Below are 25,350 nucleotides of genomic sequence, written 5' to 3'. Positions count from 1 at the left end.
GAGGCTAACAAAGATCATGGTAGACCGATGCCTTGGTGTACCCCAGACGTTGTAGCATCTCCACCAGCATCATTGGTGCCTTTCTTACATCCAATCCCATAGAGTGGTATAACTTCTTCTCATCATGCTGGGGAACAATGACCACATGACTGGGTCCAGCAGAAGCAGTAGGCACGAAGGTGGCAGGGGCACGACGAGGAACGTAACCGTTGGTGACCTTGCAGGCAGTCTGCCTGGTGCGGGCCATCTACAAGTTGAAAACAGGAGAGTATCGGTAAAAAAATTTCTATTAAAATAAAACAACAGAAATAAAGCACAAGGATAAACAAATATATATTTTATGTATATAAATTAAATCCTTAATACGCGACCATTTCTATCTAGGCTTGCGCCCTACAATTGATATGTCTCTGATACCACATCTGTCACACTCAGTTTTAAGACCAAATCGAATGTAAACTACATTTATGTCATGATTAAGTTACATACACGTAGTGACATCACAAGTGAGTAGCAGACACAACATCCATTATTACAATGTTACTTAATGACATCAATGACTCAAGGGTCTAAAAAAGATTACAAAGCAGCAGAAAATAAACATAACATGAAGTCCAACTCCACAAGCAATCGACCGAAAAGTCATCTGCCTAGAACTCGGCTCCATCTTCTAGGAAATCCTTGTAGGCTTTGCCTTCTAAGTAGCAACAAGATTACAGGAGAGGGAGAGAGAGCAAGCGTGAGTATATAGAATACTCATCAAGTGTGGAAAAAATATGACATGGAGGCTAAAAGTCAAGATAGCCTTAATTCAGGGGTTTGTTTGCATAAATGTCATTTTAGTAATAAAACAGTTATAGAAGTGACCTATTTCTATGTGAATGATTCTATACGACATGAGCCAAGGTTCCGACCACCTTGCTCCACAACTGAGGTTCTAACCACCTCTAAACAAAGCTAACTTGAATCACATTTTCCTCCACTGTGATCCACCAAATCCAACTCAAAACCAACCCATGAACCACTTGACTAATCATGTGAGGAGTCCATGCTGCTCATGACCATAAGCATGGCTGATATATTAGTTTTCACTCTGCAGACCATGCTGCTCATGACCACAACCATAAGTACACCCTTCCATTCCCATACCACCAAATGACCTCCACAATGTTGAGAGGGTAGCAAATTACTCGGGTAGGCCCATCTCATACTAGGCTTATGGTTGTACTATTTTCATGGGTGGTCACTTCATGAACTGGTCCTTAACTTGATCTGGGGAAGACCGCCAAAATCCCACACAAGGAGATAACCAATATCTAATAAAGTCAACATTCTTGCCTAGAACATATCTACAGGCCAACCAATATGCCAACTTGCCCAAACCCTACTTTCCAAGTCTATGCATTTTACCAAAAATCAACATTATTAACTAAAACCCATTTTTCCTATGCTACCGATGAGTAAGCAGAACTAAGCATTTTCTACCTAGAACATGACAACCAGACTACGGCTACAAGGAAGGTTATGAAAAAATTGTAAACCCTAACAATGAGATATCATGTTTGACGAGCATGCAATTTGTAAAACAAAACTTTATAAAAATAGGTGCAAAATGTTCAAGGACTGCCACATAGAGAGATGGTCGAGATGCCCAACAATGAGGAGGAGAAGGGGAGGGCTCGACAACGGTGGTGATAGAGTGGCGCAGTGCTGGGAGGCAACGATGCAGGGATGACAATAGCCGGGCTGTGATGGGCTTGCGGCAGGGCGAGATTTGAGTGGTGAGGGGTGGTTGCGGGTGGTCGAGTGTGGAATGTGGAAGAGTGGATCTGAGTCGGGATTAGGGTTTTGATGATTGGTCCCACATGTCAGAGAGAATATACAGTTAAACGGATGTCACAAGTGTGAATATGCTTTATCCATACACGTACTCATATAACTGTTAGGTAGTATTTTTTTTGCCTACGAACGTACCCATGGGTACGAAATTTGACCCATATCTGACCCTATTAGGATATTTACCTATGAGTAATTAGATAAACAGGTTTAATTGTCATTCCTACTTAAACTAATTTTTTTTACACCCCTAGTTTACGGTGTTCAGTTGCAGCTGTGCAGGCAAGGGCATTGCAGAAGGAATGTACTACAGTGCAGACTGCAGTTTGCACGGTGGCATGCTCGATCTTGCAAGCACATCTTAATTTTCATAAGTCACAATTTTTAGTACACAAGCAAATGGCAACGATGTTGAACAGTTAAATCGAATTTTTTTTTGATCATAACTTGGTTTAGCCTGCATCTTGGAGTAGCCAAGGTTCAACTTGACATGGGCTGACGATGTAAAACTTTTTTTAAGCCTTAACACTGATACAAATTATAGTATCTGAACGCACATTTGAACATACATCACTCTACACATGCACACCCACACATCTTAAGACGCATGCTAAATATACAACTTATACATATATGTCTACTTAAGAGATTTATAAAGCCTCAGGTTCTTAAACGATGAACACGTCGTCCTTCCATTGTAGTCCATAGACGCTTGAGGTTGTCTGAAAGAATAAACAGTGCGAGACCGGAGTCAAACTCCTGATGGTTAGACCATCGTGCTAAGCGCCTTCGCGACCATGTGAAACTTGGTTGTGATGTTATCTAGCCTAAGTATACAGTTATACGTGAGTTCGTTGTAGCGAAAATGGCCCTATTAGGTCATGATTATGATTTTGGTGATTAATGACAACATAGTCATTGACTAACATGTTTGTCAAGAATATATGTTAGTAGCTCTTATGGATGCAATACATAAAGAAGACATCGAAGCCGCCGGAACAAAGCTTGGTTGAATTAGAAAAGTCCTAGGAGAAATGACTTCACCGGATGATCCGGTATTCACATGGTTGAACACACTAGAGCATTGTATCCAGAGGCATTTGACCTCGGATGATCCGGTGCTCAGAGGAGGATACACACCAGAGCATTTCCACCAGAGATGGTTGTAGCGGTTGAAGATCGAAGGTCAACACGTTGGAAGGTCCGGTGACGAAGAGAAGTGCACCGGACAATACACCGGACAATGAACAGTGCAAAGACAAAGAAAAAAAAGACCCCGCTGGATAGTCCGGTGATTGATTTGAACTCACCTGAGGATTGCACCAGAGCATTATTGACAAAGGGGAGAATGTAGTGACCTCACCAGAAGGTTCGGTGCTCTAAAGATTTGTACACCGAAGCATATTTTTTAGAGAGGGTTGCATTGGCTCGGCTGGCTGAGGATAATGCACCATATGGTCCAGTGATGAAGTGATGTGCATCGGAGAATATATCAGAGCAATTTACACAGAGAAGATGTTGGCTCGGATGGCTAAGGTATACTCACCGGAAAGTCCAGTGATGAAGGTGGAGTATACACCGGAGTATCCGATGTTCACAGAGGTTTGAGTGGGATTCCAATGTCTAGTTTGTGAGAGTGTATTCACTAGATGATCCGGTGTTAGTACTACCATTCTCACTGAATCATCCGATGTTAACAACTTTTTAGAGCCGTTGGGTTAACGGCTAGTGTGCGAGTTTGAGGCTATAAATACCCGTCCACTCAGTAATTTGGGGGTACTGGAGTCCAGAGAAGTTCATGTACACCTGAGAAGACATCCAACCCACCAAAGTGCTTAGAGTGATCATCCAAGGCAATTAAGCACAAGATTAGTGAGTGATTAGTGCTTATAGGCCCAGAGAGCGAGTTGCTAGGTGATTACTACCTAGAGTGTGGATCAAGGAGTGATCCAACAGTGTACCTCTTGGTACGCCAGCACCTTGGAGTCTTGGTGACTCCCCGGCAAGCTTGTTAACCCTCCGACTTAGTGTGGCGGCAGCAAGGCGATTGTGTGGGGACGCAGAGACCCTTGCTTTGTGGCTTAAGCTCCGAAGTGATAACGATGGCGAGGAATCGAAAGAGACGCTAGTGATGAGACCTTACCTTGGTGGCTTGGTGGCTCATCCAGGTGAAGGCCTTGTCTTTGTGGCTTGGTGGCTCAAAGGCCGTGACCGGGTGCCGATCGGGAGCATATCCTTTGTAGAGCTCTAACATAGACTAGGGGTGGTATTCATGCTATCGATACCACAGGAAAAAATCCTTGTGCCGAGTTGCTCTCTCTACCTTATTGACGTTTCCACATTTACTTGCAATTTACCTTCTTAGATAGGTTGCAAGCGCTTTGATCAGTAGAGTAGACACACTAGATAAACCTAAAGCATATTTAGATAGAAATTGATATAGGTTTGTCTTGTGTTATTTTTGGAGCCAAAATAGTTCTAAGTGTCCTAATTCACCTCCCTCTTAGGATGTCACTGTCCTCACAATTGGTATTAGAGTCTCGTACTCTTGATAGGCTAAAATCCTAGAGTTGTGACGTCCGGGGTTGGGATGGATTCTCATAGTGCTCCACTTTTTGATGGCACAAATTTCTCGTGTTTAAAAATTCTAAGGTCTTGTTATTTGCAAGCTAGAGGCTTAGATGTTTGAAGAGTCACCGAGGAAGGGATGAAACCTAGCATCACCAATAAGGAAAGGCAATTAGATGCATTGGCAAGCAATATCATTTTATTATCTATATGTGTTGATGCATTCAATTGTGTTTATTATCTCACCAATGCACATGATATTTGGAATAGTCTCATCGAAATACAAGAAGGCACAAAGGATGTGCACAATGAGAAATATCTTGGGCTTATTACTAAGCTTAATGGCATCAAGCAACTACCCCATGAAAGTGCTAATGACATGTACTCATGTTTGAATATTCTTGTTAGTAAGATCAATGGATTAGGTTTGACGCCAATTGAAGATGATCAAGTGGTGAGAAGAATACTGTAAGCTCCTCTTCCAAAGTACAAGTTGATCGTATTCATCATCTACGACGATAATGACATCAAGAAGATGACTTCAAGTCAAGTGCTCTGCAAGATCACCGCCCATGAGATGCTGATTGGAACAATTACCTATGAAATATCTTGGTATCCCAATCCACTACCGAAAACTAAGAAATGCTGATTGGAAAAGAGTAGAAGATCTATTTGAGAAGAGACTAAGGAGTTAGATAGGCAAGCATCTATCATCAGGAGATAGACTTGTCTTACCAATTCGGTTCTTTCTAGTCTACTAATATACATGATATCTGTTTTCAAAATTTCTCGAGGGGTCCTTCAATGATTTGATTATTTTAGATCTAGATTCTACTGGCAAAGTGGCAGTTATAAAAAGAAGTATCATCTAGCAAAATGGAGGATTATCTGCCAGCCCAAAGAGCAGGGTTGTTTAGGGATCCAAGTCCTGATGCACAAAAATATATCACTACTCTGTAAATGGTTATTTAAACTACTTAATGAGGAATGCAAATGGCAATAACTGCTAAAAAAACAAATATCTGAGGACAAAAACTCTATCACAGGTCCAGTGAAAACAAAGAGATTCACATTTTTGAGCTAGGATGATGAGTGTGAAAAAACATTTGTTCCTCTTTAGTACCTTCACTATAAAAGAGGGCTCACAAATCAGATTTGGAAAGACATGTGGTTAGAGAATTCATCACTATGTGATCAATACCCCAGCCTATACAATATAATATGTCATAAAGAAAAAAATATTAGCCCAAGTGATACAATCACCTCATGTGATCCTTACGTTCCGACGGAATGTAACCGGTGCAAGGTTGGTTGCTTGGAAGGACCTATTATTAAAACAGAATGAATTTTAATAGAATTTGACCAAGAAATGGTTAGTTCTTGGTAAATTCTTCATACCGGACGCTAAAATATATTGATAGACGAATTATAAATAAACATATATGAAAGTTGAAAGTAATCTCGTTTAGAGTTTTTTCTCTGGTACCTTTGAGAAAGTGTTCTGCTTACCGAGGATAATCTAGTAAAGAGAAGATGACAAGGTAATTAGAAGTGTAGCTTTTATCATAAAACTAAGATAATTAAGCATCTTTTTTTTATTGCCAATTTGCTCATTTTGTATGGTTCATCATCCAGGTGATTACAAACCTTTACCCGCCCCAGGGCATATCCCATATGATGGGAAATTAGCTAAGAGGAATTAATAAAAGATTAAAAGCTAATATACTGGTTGGAGTGATAGCGTTATACGGGTCTCTATAGCTATGCGGAAACGATATTATCTATAATAAAAAAAAATTCATCTCCTTTGTAAGTTATCTATACTTGTACGCACTCGCTCCATACTTAGTACGTGCTTCAGCAGTTGGACTCTCAAGGATGGTAGCAGCATGATGTACATGACTGGAGCAGACAGTCAGAACACTCTTCATCAGACATGGATAGGGTTCTAGGCTCTAGATCATGAGTCCACCTCCATAATATCGCATGTTTCGAGTTTACCCTTTCTTTTGAGGTTTTCTTTTTCTTTTTTGCTTTTTGGTCATATAGAGATGGAGCTAACTCTTATACGGTTATATCTTTTTAATAGCGATGAGAGTTAATAAAATTTCTTTTATTAAAAAAAGTAAACCAAATACTTCCTAGCTCCTCACTAGTGGTTTCCCAATAATTATAAGCAATGAGAAGTTGGAACATAAAAACCGTCAATGACAGTCCATTATCGTTACGGTTCAATTTAAAAACCATCAGTAGTACATCAAATACAGTTCCAGTTAAGAACTATTAGTGATAATGGCATTATCATGACCATTCTTAATTGGAACAGTGACACATTACCTTGTTTCTTCTGATTATCACTGACGGAAAATCACTGGCCGTTTGGAGACTAACAATGAATAGTTCCGAACCGTCAGTGACCTCCGTATTTCTAGTAGTGCTTGGTCCAATTTTATAAGGTGTGGATTGATTTGGCACGATCTTTTAAGTTGAACTGTGGCCTAATATTTTTTTACAGAATACTATTACTAATTAATTAAAAAATAATAAGCATACAAATCTGGCAGTATATGTGTTTGGGTGGCTAAACCAAGACTCCCGTAAAGAGTGTTGTCTAGGGTTACGTACAGTCAATCTGTTCAAACTTTGACAATAAATATCTTAGTTTGTATTTTGAAGTAAAAATGGTATAGTTAGCTAGATGTGTTTTTATGGGGAAAGCTAGCTAGATGTGTTTTTAAAGTAGTTTCATGACAACTATGATATTATATAGATCTTATACTTAGTAATTAGTTGTTAAAATAATGTGTTAGTGATCATATCGATGTCCAAAATGACATTTGTTTTAGGACTGAAGTGGGTAATATATTATTGGTCCAAGATTGAAATATATGTTCCCCTGGTAAATATAGCTGTTGAAAAGAACGTGGAGACTTATTGTTCCCGGAAATACTGTCCCCCAAGACTCCAAAACCACTCCAATTCAGCAGTCAAACGGCAGATCTCCATCCAGCCTCTCCATCCCGGTCACCTTCCGGGCAGTGGCTGCCACTAATTAATCTACTGTGGTCTTGTGGTGAAAAATACAGTATTTCTGGCTAGCGTCATCTGCACAAGTTAAACGATTTGACGTGACAAGTAAGCGTTGAGAGATTGTCTTAGCGTCGGCCCATCTGACATGATGTCAGCGCTGTCATTTCCTTGAAGCCTCGAATTGAAAGTTACACCGCATGAATATCAAACTACTCCGTGTTGCCATTGTCAAAGCATGCGATTGGTTCTCACTGCATTATTTATAGAAAAAATGACATTAATAGCATCCCAAAATTAACATTTTGTTCGATAACCTTGTATATCCAGCGTCAAATAACTTGCAAGATTGAACCTGTAATATGGCCACCGCTTTTTTCTTTTTGTCCGATACTAACGGCAACAGGATAATGACATTAATAGCTCTCATTTCCTTACTCCTTAGTAGTATGTAAGGGAGGAGAACAATGCTTTTAGATGAGTCATTGGTATGGTCTAGTTGCTTTTGTTGTGATGGTACTGTTGTATCCGTAAACATGAAATTCCGATGCAAAACAGAAGTATTTGGCCCTTAAATGTTGACTTCTTTGTGAGGAATCCTTCTGATTGAGATTATCAGACTCTATTTTTGACTTTTGCCAGCTGCATAACCAAAATTGAAGACGCACATATATGTAAGTGTATGTCTTAGTGGTCAAACCTTACTGTGAGTTCCACAGTTGGCTGATCGCCATCCGAACTAATTAGGAAAAATGCCATGTATGCTTGTGGTCTGACCCCTTATTATAAATTAGGCTGATTGGTGCGCTCTATTACGTCCGTTTGGGATAGACGTGGGATTAAATTGTTGAGAAAAATATGAGAGTTTAAAACAGAAGTAACAAAGAGATAGCACCAAGGTTTTCTCTGTGGGAAAAGTACCCAAAAGAAAAAAAAATATTGGAGTGAAGAATTTTTATTGTAGAACTATGGAACAAAGACAATGCGGAAAGTCACAGATACCATGTTGTTATTGGATAATTATGGTTATGGATATAACTGCGTTTGATGATGCAGGAAATTACAGATATGAACTATGCAGATTTTAAGTATATAATACATTATAGCTCGTTTTTTTCTTTTCAGCTGTTCGGAACTTAGAGCAACATTCAGTATTGACGTGGTTATGACTGAGTACAAAAGTGTCCTATATGCTAGAGACATGATCTAGTTGCAACGGTTAACCAAAAGCGTTGGCTTAGCTTATTTATAGGCGAAAGGTATCATTCGATAATGGTTAGTATAACAGATGCAGAGATAAATCAATGGTTGCTCCTAGTTGATGCAGACAGTACTTGTATATTACAGTTCCTGAAATATATAGGATAGGAAGGTCCAATAGGTATTAGACATGTGCTTAAATATAGTATCCAATAGTGAATAGTTTTGCAGGATTACCATTGATGCTTTTTCTTGCAAGAATTTAGGCATGACATGCTCTATATAAGCATGTTTGACACTGAAAGAATTCAGTTATCGAATAGTTTTCTTACTACGGATGGTCTTTCTTTGTCAGAAGTATTTGAGCTATTGAAGGGAAATACATATGAGGATAGGCAAATATGGAATATACATTGTAGTTCAAGGTTAAAATTACCTTGGAGAATGTTCAGGGTCTGTTGTCGTATGATCCAGCTTGTAAAAGAGAGATGAAACTATTGAGAAATTAAACAACACTAAGAAGCTAAAGGAGAAATGGTGAACATACAGTCGAATAGCAAAACGAAATATATTTAGTGGACAAAAAAAGAGAGCATCAACTGAAGCATGAGGTCTATATAGCATGGATCAACTAACCTCAATATAGGAGATAGCAGCTTCTCGAACACTGGTTCAAATCATTCATCAGTTGTAAGACCTCTGATTCCAGGAAATTTTGGGGGTTAGGGCATCTATCTATAGAGTACAGAAGCAGATAAATTTAGATACATGATTAAGAAGAATAAACAGCAACCATCTCAAAGTGTTTACTTACAGATGAAAGCAAAACCTGTTGCAAGGAGATTTTTGTAGAAGCAAATAATAGCCCAACAGTAGTTGCCAAAACATTACATGCTAATCATTCAAAACTTTAGAACAAATCAAACATATAATTGTCAATGAAATTTCCGCCGCAACAACAAAGAAGGTATACAATGCATTTATGTGCGTAGGAACTAAGATATATCACACGTTCTTGATACCAGAAAATAGCACTACATTTGTTGCATATATAGTCTGGGCTTCCGTAATATGACCCATCTTTGTAGGTTTCTTTAATATTTGGTGCTATAAGAGCAAATATGAAAGATGAATGCAAAATGTTAGTAACATGAAAACAACATGATGCAATTATGAAAGGAAGCACTGATAGTAAAAATAGTTAGCTGATTAAGAAGGGTCATAGTATTTGGTACCTTTGAGGAAATATATAAATTCTTTTCATGTAGTAAAATATGGCTACAATGAGGCTAAGGATGTATCTCCAACTGATAATATTGGATAATTGCAGACCAAAAAAATCGTACTGTCACACAAAAACAAAGTTTTGGAATTTAGTAGCTGACACAAAGTTCTTTTGTTTTTAAAATTGTTAATGAGGTATGAATTCAATGTAGTATTAAAAAGTTTCAATAATTGTTACCTTGTCATGCTAAGGCCTTATATTTATTGACTTGCCTTCGCTTCGCACTATTCTGAGTAGCAATGTAAGACGGAACTATCGGACAAAAGTGATCTCCTATATTAAACATAATTTCCAAAAGAATCCAGTAATACTTGGATCTTAGACTCTAATATTGTATTTTATAATGAAACTAGCTCATAGAATGGTCTTGTGAGATCATGTGATGAAAAATTAGTTTGATTGATGAAATTGGCAGAGAAAAGTGATTTAGCGTAATGATATTTGGTTGATATTTATGAGTTGCTAAGATATGCTTATGTTAGCCTGTTGGTTTTGCTTGAAGTTTGTATGGTGTTGCGTGAACTGATCTTGAGTTAAGTCGGGAAGGACTTGTGCTCGTACTCGATTGTTGTTTGATTTATGTGCAGGTGTTGCTCGAAAGCGAACGTGGTCGATGACGGATCGACGAACTAAGTTCAGGGAGGAACTAAGATTCGGCGACTAGGTTCAGGAGAAACTGAGGTCGTGGTGATCGATGATGTCATGCGGGACATTTGAGCTGAGAAAACAATGTATATGGAGACAAGGCTTCGCGATGGACGCATGAGGAGATCTGATCGTGAGAGGACATGAAGACTAATTCATGTTCAAGTCAGAGCAGGCACGATGAACTCGTGCGATGGCTAGACTTTTGACTAGAGTTAGTGTCGAAGACGGACTCTGAGTTGGTTACGTATATGCATGTATGCATGGGAGAAGTGCATGCATGATTACGTAAGAGTTGTTGGCTAATTAGCTTAATTAGTGGAAGTTGTTTGTCCTTTTGTGATTAGAGGAGGATAGAGACCAGATTGAATACGACATGGAGTTGTAGCTCGATTCATTCACGTTTATGCGTGTGGCTATTCTATAAATAGAGATGTCTATTGTATTGGCAGTATAGCACAGAACAGGAGAGCACAACATAGTAGAGAGATAGAGGAACCCTTGAGAGAGCAGTTTTGAGATTTTGTGAAAATCCTTGTTGGTTACTTTGGAGAAGCATCTTGTAAACTCATCTATGCAATGAAAATCAAGTTTCGTAAGTTGATGAGTTGCTGATTCAGAATTTTCTCTCTATTCTATATTTTGTATGCTCGGTTTTAGTTTTCAATTAATTTCATATTTCTATGAAGTTTCGTCTTGGTATAATCCATCCAAAACCTTGCTAGAATATATAGTGTTTGACCTGAGAAAATTTCGAGTGGATTTGATTTGATCTTAAGTATGTTTTTGTCAACTCGATTAGGTTTGGATCTACTCGATTCTGGTTGACACAATCTACTTTGACCAGGCATAATTCTTGATCCACATATCCGATTTACTCGATACTTGGGGCTTAGGTTTGAATTTGAATCTAGTTTTTTATGACCAAAATTGAGGGCAATCCGACAAACAGATCTTTCTCTACATCATTTTTAGTAGAGCTTGTGCAATCTGTTTGGATTGGAATACTGAGTATAAATCGAGTTTCGATTTGGGTGAGTTAATCTTTGAATTTGTTTTCTACAATCATTCACCCCCCTTTGATTGGGTATTTTGCGCATATTCAATCCTACAATTGGTATCATAGCATTAATCATTTCTAGTTGATCTTAATCAGTAATTAGAAACATGGCTCAGATAGGTATTCCACAAAACCTTGTGTTTTTGATGGAGTTGATTTTCAGTTTTGGAAAGCAAAGATGGAGGCCTACATTCAAGCACATGGTTTTAAAATTTGGGAAAAGGTCTACAAGCCATATGTGGTCCCTGAGAATAATGAAGTGACGGCACAGAACATGTCTCATGTCGAGGCGAACAGCAAGGCAAGAAACCTGATCATCCAAGGCTTGGGAAGGAGCGACTTCGATCAAGTAATACATCTTAAATCATCATAGGAGGTATGGAAAGCACTCTATCATTATCATGAAGGTTCAAATAGTATTAAGAGGTACGTTAAGATTTATTTAAGAAAGATTACATGCATTTCGAGATGAAGCTCGATGAGTCACTAGATGATTTCTTTGCTCGGATTAATAAAATTCTTAGTAATTGTGTGCTATAATTATTACATATACTGATGATGAGAATGCACGTCAATTACTAGGATCTTTAAATATGTCAGTGTGGAAGATGAAAGTTACATCTATTAGAGAATCTACTATCATGAGTTCACTTACATTAGATGTACTTTATTCTAAATTGAAAACTCATGAGCTAGATGTTTTTGCTAGGAAGAACGTTAATAAATAAATTGCTTTGGTCTTTTAACCCACCATGTCTCATATTGAATCTTCTTCATCAAGTTTTTCAGTATGTTCTATATCTTCACTAACTGATGATCAACTTTAGTTGATTCCTGAAGAAGATTTAGTACTACTTTCTACTCGGTCCTCTAAAGCATTACAGAATGTGCGTATGAGGAAGAGAGAAAGTGGAGGTCCTCAAAGATGCTATGAATGTGGTGATCTCAACTATATTCGTTACAATTGTCCTAAGCTTGCAGATAAAGCATCAAAACAGGAGAGGGAGAAAAAGAAGCGATCGTTCAACAAGAAGAAGAAAAAGAGCTTTCTCAACCACAATGTTGTGCATTAAGTTCTTTCAGCGCTCGAACTAGTCAACTTGAGTGATGTTGATTCAGAGAGCAGCGAGGATGACACAACATCTAAGAGCAAGACATTGCGCGATTTGACTGGATCGTGTCTCATGGCAAGCAACAAAGAAAGCTCAACCAAGGATGGACTTGACAGTGAAGGTAATGAGGTATTACCTACTTATGATGATCTATCTAATGATGTTATTCGTCTTGGTACACTCTTAGAGAAATGTAACAAGAAAATTAAGAAATATGATGTTTTAATTGAATCGCTTAATTATGAAAATGCAAGATTTAAGACTTCAATTCCTGATGATGATGCTTAGAAGTCATGTGACTTAATTTATTCTGAGCTCACTTCTCTTAGAGATGTTTATACTTCTACTCTTGAGAAACTTAGAGAAGAAACTGAGAAAAATAAGAAACTCGTTGTGCTAAATTGCAAACATGTTAAAAATACAAGTTGTTCAATGTCTGATTTGCATGATTCAATTTTCTATTCTAATTGCTCAATTCTTGAATTGAAGTTGCATGATGCTAATACTAAAGTTTCTCAAATAGCTAATGACATGATTACTCATGAAATTCTTTCATGCTCTAACTGTCGTAAACAAAAGAAATCTATTAGTGTTGCTTGTGATAAGTGTCCAGCTCTTTCTAAACAGGTTGATTACTTAAAAGGAACTTTAAAATATTATTCTAAGGGAAAGAAAAATCTGAACATGATTTTAGATTCATCTAAGTCAAATACATGTAAACAAGGTTTAGATTTTGATCCCTATGGTCGTTCTAAGACAAATGCACCCACTATTGTTAGAACTCTTGGCTATGTCAAATTTGAAACTCTTGCTGAATCTGGACCTAAGAAGATGTTTTTAAGTCTGCTAGATTTTTATCCTCTACAATGAATAAAAATGTTGCTTCTTCTTTAAAATCCATACATCAGGTTAAGTACACTTGCACTCATTGTGGTAGAGATGGATATTTAGTAGATTTTTGCTTTAGATTAGCTAAACAACAAAAGAAAGAAAAGTCTAAGGCTAGGTCTAATTTGCGAAATGCACGTTTTATCCCTCGTGAGATTATGTCACCTCATTTTGTATCTCAGGTGAAACAATCATCACCTTTTACTACTCGTGAAATCAAGTTGAACCTACTCGAGCTTCTCGAGTTGAAATTACTTGAGCTGCTAGTACTTCTCGAGTTATGTCTACTCGGGCTATTTGTGTTTTGCCTACTCGTGTTGTTGGTCGAGTGACTCAGTACTAGATTCCTAAAAGCCTTCTTACTAACCCCAATACTGAGCCCTCGACATCTTCTGGTTCCTTGTGGGCTTCTCGAGCGAGGAAGGAGAAGATTTGACTAGTCGATTCTAGATGCTCACGCCACATGTCTGGTGATAAAAATTGGTTCTCCTCCTTTGTACGTGCATCTCGTGCTGAAAGTGTTACTTTTAGAGTTGTTTCTTCTACCGCAGTTGTTGCAAAAGATACAGTGTAGGTAAATGACAAATTTATGTTCAACGATGTTGTTTTAGTCGAGAACTTGAAATTTAACTTGCTTTCTGTCTCACAAATGATTGGTGAAGACCTTGAGGTGCGCTTTAAGAAAAATGAATGTAAAATATTAGATGCTTCAGGTGATCTAGTTTTTAGAATCTCACATTTTGTAAGAGTTTTAAAGACTGATTTTGATGCATCACCTTCTTCTAAGCTTAAATGTCTCGTTGCTAATATTTCTAAAGATTTATTATTTTGGCATCTTAAACTTGGTCATGTTGGTATAGATCATCTCACTCGACTTAGTAGTTTAGATCTTAGTTGTTGCTTTCCTAAGCTTAAGGGTGATAGTGAGTTAGTTTGCTCTTCTTGTAGATATGGTGAAATACATTTAGGTTCACATCCATCTATTACCATGGTTATGACAAATGCACTGGTCAACTTTTACACCTTGATACTGTTGATCCTTCTAGAGTACAATCTTTTAGTGGTAAATGGTATGTACTTGTTATTGTTGATGACTACTCTAGATATTCTTAGTTTACTTTACGACATCTAAGGATGAAGCTTTTGGTTATTTTAGAAGTTTAGTTCTTAGATTATCTGTTGATCTCACAGGATCTTCGAGAGCGATTAGAAGTGATAATGGAACAGAATTTAAGAATTCTTCTTTTATGCTGAGAAAGGTATTGAACATCAATTTTCATCCCCTAGAGTTCCTCAATAAAATGGTGTAGTTGAAAAGAAGAATAGAACTCTGTTGAGATGGATAGGACCATGTTAGATAAATTTTCTACTCCTAGAAAATTTTGGGCTAAAGCTATATCTACTGCTTGTTATGTTTCAAACTATGTTTTCTTGAGATCTAAATTGGGTAAAACTTCATACAAGCTGCGGTTTGGACATAGGCCTAGTGTTTCTCACTTCGAGTTTTTGGCTGCAAGTGCTTTGTGCTGAAATCTGGAAATTTAGATAAATTTGAGTCTAGATCAATAGATGATATTTTTTTTGGATATCCTGCTCATACTCGTGGCTATCGAGTTCTTGTTTTGGAGACTAACAAAATTGTTGAAGCCTGTGAGGTTACTTTTGATGAGACTAGTCCTGCAACTAAATCAAGTGATGCAGGTACATGTACACATATTCAGGGGGAGTTCGAGAGCATTTTTGTAGACGATGATGAGGCCAATGAGGAAGAGATTTTAATTTCGATGATACAATCAGCTTTAGATCCCTTGACACCTTCGATCACTTCAGCTACAGTTGGACATCCTCAAGCTACTATATCATCTGTGCGTATTGAAGGAGAAGAAGAGATTGCTTCTCGAGTGATAACTCCTTTGCACATTCAGTGGAGTCATCCACCTGACCAAATGATTAGAGATTTGCATGCGCGAGTCACATAGTCCAAGTTTATTAATTCTAATTCTCATGCTCATTCAGCTTTTGTTGCTTCTTTTGAACCCAAAGATGTTTCACATACATTAACTGACGGATCTTGGATCAATGCCATGCATGAGGAACTTGAAAATTTTGAACACAACAAAGTATGAAAGATTGTCGCACCTCCTTCGAGTCATACACTTATCGGTACTAAATGGGTTTTCAAAAATAAACATAGTGAGGATGGTGTTGTTGTTAGAAACAAAGGTAGACTTGTAGCTCAAGGCTTTACACATGTAGAAGGGCTAGATTTTCAAGACACTATTGCTCTGGTTGCTAGACTAGAAGCTATTAGAATTTTTTTAGCTTTTGCTACATCTAAAAGCTTTAGATTATATCAAATGGATGTCAAAAGTGCTTTTCTGAATGGCTACATAAATGAAATGATTTATGTTAAGCAACCACGTGGTTTTGAAAATCATAAATATCCAGATTGTCTATACAAGTTGTCTAAAGCTTTGTATGGTTGAAAACAAACCCCTAGAGCATGGTATGATAGGCTTAAAACCTTTTTGCTTGGAAAGGGTTTTGAAATGGGAAAAGTGGATAAGACATTATTTGTGCTCAAGCATGGTAATGATCAATTGTTTGTTCAGATTTATGTAGATGATATCATCTTTGGTTGTTCTTCTTATGCTTTCGTGTCCCAGTTTTCAGAAACGATGAGTAGGGAATTTGAGATGAGTATGATGGGTGAACTAACGTACTTTTTGGGACTTCAAGTCAAACAAACCAAAGAAGGTATTTTTGTTCATCAAAGTAAGTATACACGAGACCTGCTACAACATTTTGAAATGGAAAACAGCATGCCGATCATGACACCTATTGGAGCAACAACGACACTTAATCTTGATGAAGATGGTGAGTCAGTTGATCAAAAGGGATATAGATGTATGATTGGATCACTTTTGTATCTCACCGCTTCAAGGCCAAACATACAATTTGTTGTATGCTTGTGTGCACGATTTCAAACTTCCCCACGTGCTTCACATCAACAAGCTGCCAAACGGATTCTAAGGTATCTTCATGGGACTCAAGATTTTGGTATTTGGTTTTCTGCTTCTTCATCTATTAGGTTAAGAGTTTTTTATGCTGATTTTGGAGCCTATAGAATTGATAGAAAAGGTACATCTGGTACATGTCATTTCTTTGGTAATTCTCTTGTTACATGGTCATCTATGAAATAGTCCTTTGTTGCACAATCTACTGCTGAATCTGAATATGTAGCCGCTGCTAGTTGTTGTTCACAAACTCTTTGGATAGTTAATACACTTAAAGATTATGTGGTTAATTTAGAGAGTGTTCCACTTTTATGTGATAACACTAGTGCTATAAGTATTGCTAAAAATTATGTGCAACATTCTTGGACTAAACACATTAACATCAGATTTCATTTTCTTAGAGACAATGTTGAAAAAGGAAATATTAAACTTCTCCGTCTGAATAATGAACACCAATTGGTAGGTATTTTCACAAAACCTTTGGATTCTTCTCGGTTTACTTTTCTTCAGGGAGAACTTGGTGTTATTCATCCTATGAGATTGTTTTGAGGGGGAGTTCTTATATATTGGAACTTGTCAAAGTTTATAAAAATGAGAAAACAAAGAAACATGATGAGCAACATATCTGATACATATGTGACTTTTAAAGTTAGCGCTTATGCTACAGAGGAGTTGTTCTTCGTTAAGGGAGATGCTATCTCCAAGAGGCTACTCATCAAATTGATTGTACTTTTCTTCGTCTATGACATTCTCAACTTCGACAATCCTTCTTTTCCCTAAAGGACTACATGAAGCTTTGGATTTGCCAGGTCTTGCGCATAAAAGACATGGACAACTTGCTTAGTGAATACAAATGGTTCATCTTTGTATGCGGCACGTCGAGGTCGATAGTAGTTATTCCGTACTTGTTTACCTTAACACTTGAAAGTGCGACCCAACAACACCGAAAGAGCGGGATCTTGAAACTTACGTCAAGTTCCCAAATCTCTTCTATGCACCCATAGTATGCACATACCCCAAAACATGCTTAATGATGGATATTGGAATCTCACATGTCACGTAGGCTAGCACCAAACTTCGGAGCTTCACAGCAAGATCATATTGCAGAGTTGGGACGACGCATGGTACATCCTCTTAGGAGACATAGACCTCATAGATATATTTGCCATTTTTGGGATTGAGAGAAGGGTACCATCCCGCTGTCTAAAGATTGTTGGCTTCACCCTCCCCTCCCCCCCCCCCCAAAAAAGTGAGGACCAAAATTGCAAAGGGGCCACTGTTGGGGAATGGTACCACATTGGCCCCATTCGTTGACTTTGGCCATAATAGTCAAACCCAAATGCGAAGTAGTAAAGCTAATGTCAAGACAAAGATGTTTTTCTTTATGCTCTGCAGGAGTTAAGGCCGATGATGTACAATGGCAGCGAAGCCCAAATGGCAAAGCCCAGATGCGAGGACGAAGGGGTACAATGGAGCTCGGAGTACGAAGGGTACAATGAAGCCCCATAGGATGAAGGGTACAACGGAGCCTTGTGGATGAAGGGGGTGGTGCAATGACCTTCGACAAGAGAGCGAATGCTAGTCTAAGAAAGAGCCTGCGGGTTAACCAGAACCTAGCCAGAAGACTACTGGAGGGAGCTCGTCGATAGCCCAGAAGGAGGGCTCAATGTGGGCTCCCTTAAGGCACGTGTGAAGGTTAGATAGAACACAACATCATAGGTGTACAATGACCGTAATGCCTTAGGAATATCCTAGGATATTTCCTAGTGCTAGAAGTAACATTCCTATTCATAAGGGATATAAATGTAATGATGATAGGTGGCCGTGGTACGGTTATAAATACCTCCACCTAACCGGTGTAATGATAAGAGAAGAACAATTATTACACTCACCATTACAAACATCATTCACTGTGTTGTGATCACGATCCCAACAAATATGGACATGGGATTATTTCAAATTGGTAATTGGTGGGAGCCTAGGTAGATGCAATATCTTCGACTCCAGTGGATTGAGTTTGGTCAAGTGTGTGAGATGGTGTTGAAATATTGAGAGTGTTAACCCTGATAAATATTGGTATGAAAGGGCGAGGGCCTTGATGTGGTTAAAGGTATTGGTTGTGGGAGCCATCATAGTGGATGACAGCCTGGTAGTATAAAAGTAAAGCCCCATTTGATTTAGTATAGGATGGTAGGTGTGTACAAGCTAAGTCATAGGTTCTTACAATCTAAGTTATTGGCATTCAACTTTACCTTGATGCATCTAAAGAATCTTAGCCTTACATTGTTAGATTTGTGGATATTATTATATATATTCCTGTCGTTATGGCTTGCTGAGTACAATGGGTAGTACTCATACTTCATTAATGCAAACAAACAAAACAAATGAGGAAGACCCCTACACTCATGAAGGAGGAAAAGATGACAAAAAAGGAAGTTAGGTTTCGTCTGCACCCAAATTACCTATAGGGCTTAGATCTACCTGTTAGATTTTCGTTGCATGGTAAAACTCTATTAAGCTTGAAAAAGCTATGCTTGCTCTGTGATGTAATATAATATGTAAGCTTCTATCTTAGTTATTTTATTTGCAGTATGTCTGTGATGTCTAATTTTGTTGAAAAGTTAATATCTACTATTGATCCAGGAACTGATACAAGATGTAGAGTGAGAACTAGCGGTGGGGTTCCGACATTCACTTACTTCGTTGCGCCATCTTAAGTTGGGTCAACCTCATTCGATGCCACCCAGCCTTCACCTAGGATGGATTCCTCAGGGACTACACGACATAGGGCCAAAAGGCAATCTTCTCCACGCATTGCTCATCCATCCTCGGTGTCGAGAGGTGTTCATGCTGTGGGTGGGGGACGAGTTCGGTGCAGCGTTTGCCAAGGGAAGCCTCCACTTGCTAGCTCTTGTGTGTAGCCAACATCGTTGATGTGGAGGAAGAAGAAATAGATAGAGCCTTATGTGTGGACCCATTATATATTTATTTGCTAAGTAGTTGCCACATACTATACATGATAACATCACTGTAGCAAACCACTGACCCATTAGTATCACCTCAGGGTAAAACCACCTTTGAATGTGATAGAGGAAAAAACATCCGATTTGGATTTAAGTGAGTAATAATATCTGGCTTGGTGGTTGAGGAAGGTAAAATGGAAGAGTTGAGGGAGGTAAACTCGATTTTTTTCTCAATTACCAAGACAAGCGGGGTTAGTAGTTATAGGCTTATAGCTGGGGGCCATTATACTTCGCGTATGGGCTTTTTAGCATTTTAGCAGGTGTTCGCATACCCCTCCCCCCGGTTCACAGGAGAGGGCTGATTGAAGGGGAGCATCGTGATGTTGGATGCGGTTTCTCGAGGAGGAGGGAAGCGCGACGGTTTGCGAAAGCGCTTAGTAATCCCGTTTGTAGCCTGCCTAAAAAGGAGCACAGGTCCAGAAGGCCTGGCCAGGGCAGTGGTTACGGCCCGAAAGCAACTGGATTTTCTTCGGCTCACGAATGACGAGCAGGAAACCACCAATCATGCCCCCATCATCAAAACGCGCTGTAGTCCAGCATCACTCTACGGCGCTTGCTTACGTGGCAGTCCAGGGGAGCCGCATCCGGTCAGCGGGTTTGCTGGCTTGCTTGCCCACTCGCTCCTCGCAGTCGCACAGCAGACTCGTGGACGCCGCACTGCAGCAGTCCAGCCTCCAGGCCGCAGTCTACCTCGACATCCCCTCCCGCTCGCCCGCTCGCCACGGCCGGGCCACCCCGCCGGCCGGATCTGGGCCACCTCCGAATTACCCCAGATCCGCCTCCCCCTCTCCGAGCTTGAGATCGATTGCACATGCTCGGGTAGGGCTTTCCCTCCGTTCCGTGGGCTGCGGTGGCGGCCGCTGCCGTCCGGTGGGCGCCGCCGCCATCTTAGACTCTTAGACGAGCCTCTGAGGTCACAGGTGCTGCCCCTCCATCGCCGCCGCGGTTTTCTGTCCGTGGCCATCCTAATTTCTCTTGGGGTTGAGGTAAGAGGGGTTTCTCGCTCCCGATCTGTGATGGAATTGAGCTAGCTAATAGCATAGGGGGGGGGGGGGGGCAGGGCAGGGTTACTTGCAGTGTTTGCACTCATGTCTTAGCTGCTGTTGAGTATGCCTGGCGCTTGTATTCTTGTTACTATTATAGAATACAGATAGATTTGCTATTTTTGTTGTTTCCAAGTAAGGAATCACAAAGCACATAAGTTATGTGGTTGCACCTTGATGAGAGATGTGGTCATTTATCTACTGATGCGAATTTGGTGGCCATTGTAACAGCGGAAATAATTTTCTTCGGTGCCATGATTTCATTAATCATCATACTATTTGGTTCTGTAGTTTTTCCTTAGCCTCTTGTGGGTATGGATATGAATTTCTTTTGCACATGTGTAGCAAAGTCATTGCAACTGGAGCCGTATCTCACTATGTCTTGCAGTTGTTGCTTCCTCCACATGCTCCACATTAACATAGCACATCTGAACTTGTTTGCAGTGGTGTGCTAGTGATGGCAGAAGCTCAGGATGGCCATTATGATTCAACGTCACAGTCCACAGACAGCTTGCGTGTTGAGCCTATATATGAGTCATTCCTGTGCCCTCTCACTAAACAAGTTATGCGGGATCCTGTCACTATTGAGAGTGGTGCCACATTTGAACGTGAAGCCATTTTGAAATGGTTCAATGAATGTCATAGCAGTGGAAGGACGCTTGTCTGCCCTGTGACTAGGAAAGAGCTCATCAGCACTGAGTTGAATCCAAGTATTGCTTTGAGGAACACTATTGATGAATGGATGAACCGCAATGATGTGGCCAAACTTGATGTAGCCCGTAAGTCATTGACTTCTGAAAGCACGGAAAGCGATATCTTACAAGCACTCCAGTATGTTGCTGAGATATGTCAGAGAAGTCGATCCAGCAGGCACGTTGCGAGGAAAGATGGCTTGATAAGCATGATTGCTGCCTTTTTGAAGAATAGCAGTGCGAAAGTACGGCAAAAAGCATTAGAAACTCTTCGCTTTGTTGCAAAAGATGACAATGACAATAAGGTACCTTTTGTGAATCTAGCTTCGTTTAATGTTTAACTTGTTTATAACTCTTGCCATTATTATATCATATCGAAACACTCTGCAGATTGAGATTGCTGCTGGAGACAATATTCGCACAATTGTGAAGTTCTTATCTCATGGACAAGTTCAGGAAAAAGAACATGCTGTGTCTCTGTTATATGAACTTTCAGAATATAAGGATCTTTTAGAAAAGATTGGCAGTGTTTCTGGAGCTATCCTTATACTTGTTGGCTTGTCAAGCAGTAAAGTTGAAAACTTGTTGATTGTTGATAGAGCTGAGAAGACATTGGAGAATTTAGAGAACTGTGAAAAAAATGTTAGACAGATGGCTGAAAATGGTAGATTGCAACCCCTTCTTAGGCTTCTCCTTGAAGGTATGATTCATTTATATAAACATGTCTCCTTTTCACAGCTGAAATGATTATGCATTTTGTCCTTTTACAGCTGTAGGATTGTGACATTTGCCACCCAATATTCTAATTGACTTGCTTTCAACTCGTGTATGGTTTTCCTGTATCCTGTTATTTTGCTGCTGTTTCTCTTTTGTTTGAAATACTCGTGTATGTTATTGTGCTGCTGTAGGATTGTTTCTCTTTGGTTCAATAATCTACCCATCCATAGTAGTTGTAAAAATATTGAAGCACACCAAGGATTAAGCAGATGGGTTACCCTGGCTTATGGATGCAGCATAGAAGCGCCTCCCAACTCCAATATGCAAAGAAGAAAATTATCACATGTCCCTTCCGTTTTGTTGCTCTTTTGCTTCATAACCTGTATTTAGCGGTTGTTGTAGGCTTGTAGGCACTATTTGGTTTAATAGACATGAAGAGAATATTAAGGCAGAAAGTTTTCATGTATTTGCTTCGGATACTCAATTTGAGATACTTTGTTTTAGTTGACTAAATTCTTGTATAATTTATATTCAGAGAAATCAAATTTGGTAGTAAAGTGAAGATACTGGTAATAAATCATGGGGTTGCTTCGTGTCTAAAGTCATAAATTTTGCGAGGCATAGTTTCAGTTCATTCGTATGTTAGTTGTTGTGGTATGCTCAAGCATATTGATAAAATTTGTCCTATATTGGTATGTTGAGGTCCTCTCTAGCATCAAATTTTCTGGAGACAATTTATATTAGTGTAGTTATTAAATTATTTTGGTGAAACAAGAACTGTTTGAGTTGTTATATGTTGGCCTTGAGATGTTATAAATGGTATAAATGCATTTGTTCTTATGTGTGGACATAGGTAAGCGCAATCATAGTTAACAATTTACGTATTATTGGAATGTTATCAATGATATTCTATTTTCTCCCTTATTTTATTCTTGTATTAACAGTCTGTTACTTATTGTGTGCCATTTTGCAGGTTCACTTGACACGCAATTATCTATGGCTTCATATCTCGGGGAGCTTGTTTTAAGCAATGATATTAAGGTTTTTGTGGCACAAACGGCAGGCTCCACCCTGGTCAATATTATGAAAAAAGGGAATAGGGAGGCCAGAGAAGCAGCTTTGAAGGCATTAAACCAAATTTCATCTTATGATACCAGTGCAAAGATACTAATTGAAGCAGGTATTCTTCCACCTCTCATAACGGACCTCTTCACTGTTGGCAGTAATCAGCTTCCGATGAGATTGAAGGAGGTCGCAGCAACCATTCTTGCGAATGTTGTAGCATCGGGTGCACGTTTTGAGTCCATTCCGCTTGATCACAACAGGCAGACCTTGGTATCTGAAGACATTGTTCACAATCTGCTTCATCTCATAAGCAACACAGGACCTGCAATTGAGTGCAAGTTACTCCAGGTCCTTGTTGGTCTAACTGATTCTTCTACAACTGTCCAAAACATAGTTGATGCCATCAAAAGTTCAGGCGCCATTGTCAGTTTGATTCAGTTTGTTGAAGCACCTCAAAGAGAAGTTCGCTTGGCTTCCATCAAGCTCTTGAATAACATATCACCTTATATGGGTCAAGAACTGGCTGATGCTTTTCGTGGAAATTTTAGTCAACTTAGCAGCTTGATCAGGGTCATTGCTGACAACAATGGTACTTCTGAAGAGCAAGCAGCAGCTGCTGGCCTTGTAGCCAATCTTCCTCTGCGGGATTCGGTCCTCACCAGACGTCTTCTTCAAGATGGGGCCTTTGCTACAATCATTTCAAAAGTGATGAGAATCCGACAAGGGGAGATTCACGGGGGGCGTTTCGTCAACCCTTTTCTTGAAGGTTTAGTTAGGATAGTCTCGCGGATCACATTTGTCTTGGATGATGATCCGGATATCATTGCTGTTGCTCGTGAATACAATCTTGCTGCAGTCTTTACTGATCTCCTTCAGATGAATGGTCTTGACACTGTTCAGATTGTCTCTGCTACTGTACTAGAGAACCTCTCACATCAGTCAAAGCATCTAACAAAGATACTACCAGCTCCCAACCCAGGGTTGTGTTTTTCGATATTCCCATGCCTCAGTCAGAAGTCTGTAGCAACTGGGGTTTGCAGAGTTCATTTTGGGATATGTTCTGCAAGGGAGAGCTTCTGTCTCTTGGAGGGGAAGGCAGTGGAGAAGTTGGTTGCTTGCTTGGATAACAACAATGAGAAATTAGTTGAAGCTGCTCTAGCAGCACTATCCACTTTGTTGGAGGATGGAGTGGACATTGACCAAGGTGTCATGGTGCTGTGTGATGCTGAAGGAATCAACCCGATTCTTGAGGTATTGTGTGAGAACCGAAGCGAGGCACTAAGGCAGCGAGCGGTGTGGGCAGTGGAAAGGATCTTGAGGATGGATGAAATAGCTTATGAGATATCAGGAAACCAAAATGTTGGTACAGCCTTGGTTGAAGCTTTCAGGTATGGTGACTACAGGACAAGACAAGTTGCAGAGCGAGCACTGAAGCATGTAGATAAGCTGCCCAATTTCTCTGGGATATTTTCCAAGATGGGAGCACAATGACTATGTTACACGAAAGTAGGCTAGTTCTATTTGACACATGAATTGCATATCCTCTTCAGACGGAGAACAATGCAGATCTCGAATAATTGTGCATGTGACAAATCTGAGGCAGATTGGTTTGCGTTCCCAGCTGAACCTTGCAGGTTTTGCTGACGGCTCCCTGAATAGTTGTGGTAGCGATCTGATTGATCAAAGGAGAATTAAGGTATTGCCCGTGTTGTATATTGGTGTATATTTCTACTCGTAAACTTGGTGTGTCTGTATTTTCCACATTGGTCAGATTCACAGCATAGCTTGCTATTTTTCCTTGTTGTGTCTAGACAATAATAACGCATAAGCCCCAGTTTTGGGTGGAAGGAAAAAAGAAGTATTTCATAAAAGAAAATTTGCAGTTTTCATCCATTATGTCTATTGCTGATCTAGCATCTATGATAAGTTTGCTACATTAATACATTTTGATGATTTTGCTTGTATGCCAACATGTTTGTGGAAGGATGGTTTCCCATGTCTGGAAAGGTTGTGGTTGTCCTCTGTAGTTGCATTCAGATGCAGGTTTGTTGCGAAGTGTGATGTTGGTAACTTGGTGAAATATCCTTTCCAATCAGGCAGGGCATTTGTTGTTGCAACTGTCGGTGTCTTCTGTCAAGTGATCTGTTCTTGTCTGGATTTGCCCTTGATGTC

General features: G+C 39.4%; 1 protein-coding gene across 1 annotated transcript; it reads left to right on the top strand.

The window, feature by feature from the left end:
* Positions 1 to 20,228: 20,228 nt before the first annotated feature.
* On the top strand, positions 20,229 to 25,142 carry LOC133905898 (U-box domain-containing protein 44-like). Its single transcript, XM_062347693.1, has 4 exons — positions 20,229 to 20,647; positions 21,149 to 21,701; positions 21,787 to 22,096; positions 23,087 to 25,142. Exons 2-4 carry the CDS (start codon positions 21,162 to 21,164, stop codon positions 24,667 to 24,669), a joined length of 2,433 nt encoding a protein of 810 aa, XP_062203677.1. The 5' UTR covers positions 20,229 to 20,647; positions 21,149 to 21,161; the 3' UTR covers positions 24,670 to 25,142.
* Positions 25,143 to 25,350: the final 208 nt, after the last annotated feature.

Source organism: Phragmites australis, chromosome 23 (assembly GCF_958298935.1).
Source record: "Phragmites australis chromosome 23, lpPhrAust1.1, whole genome shotgun sequence".
NCBI classification, from domain to species: Eukaryota; Viridiplantae; Streptophyta; class Magnoliopsida; order Poales; family Poaceae; genus Phragmites; species Phragmites australis.
The sequence above is the reverse complement of the archived record's forward strand: the minus strand, read 5'-3'. Positions and strand labels throughout refer to the sequence as shown.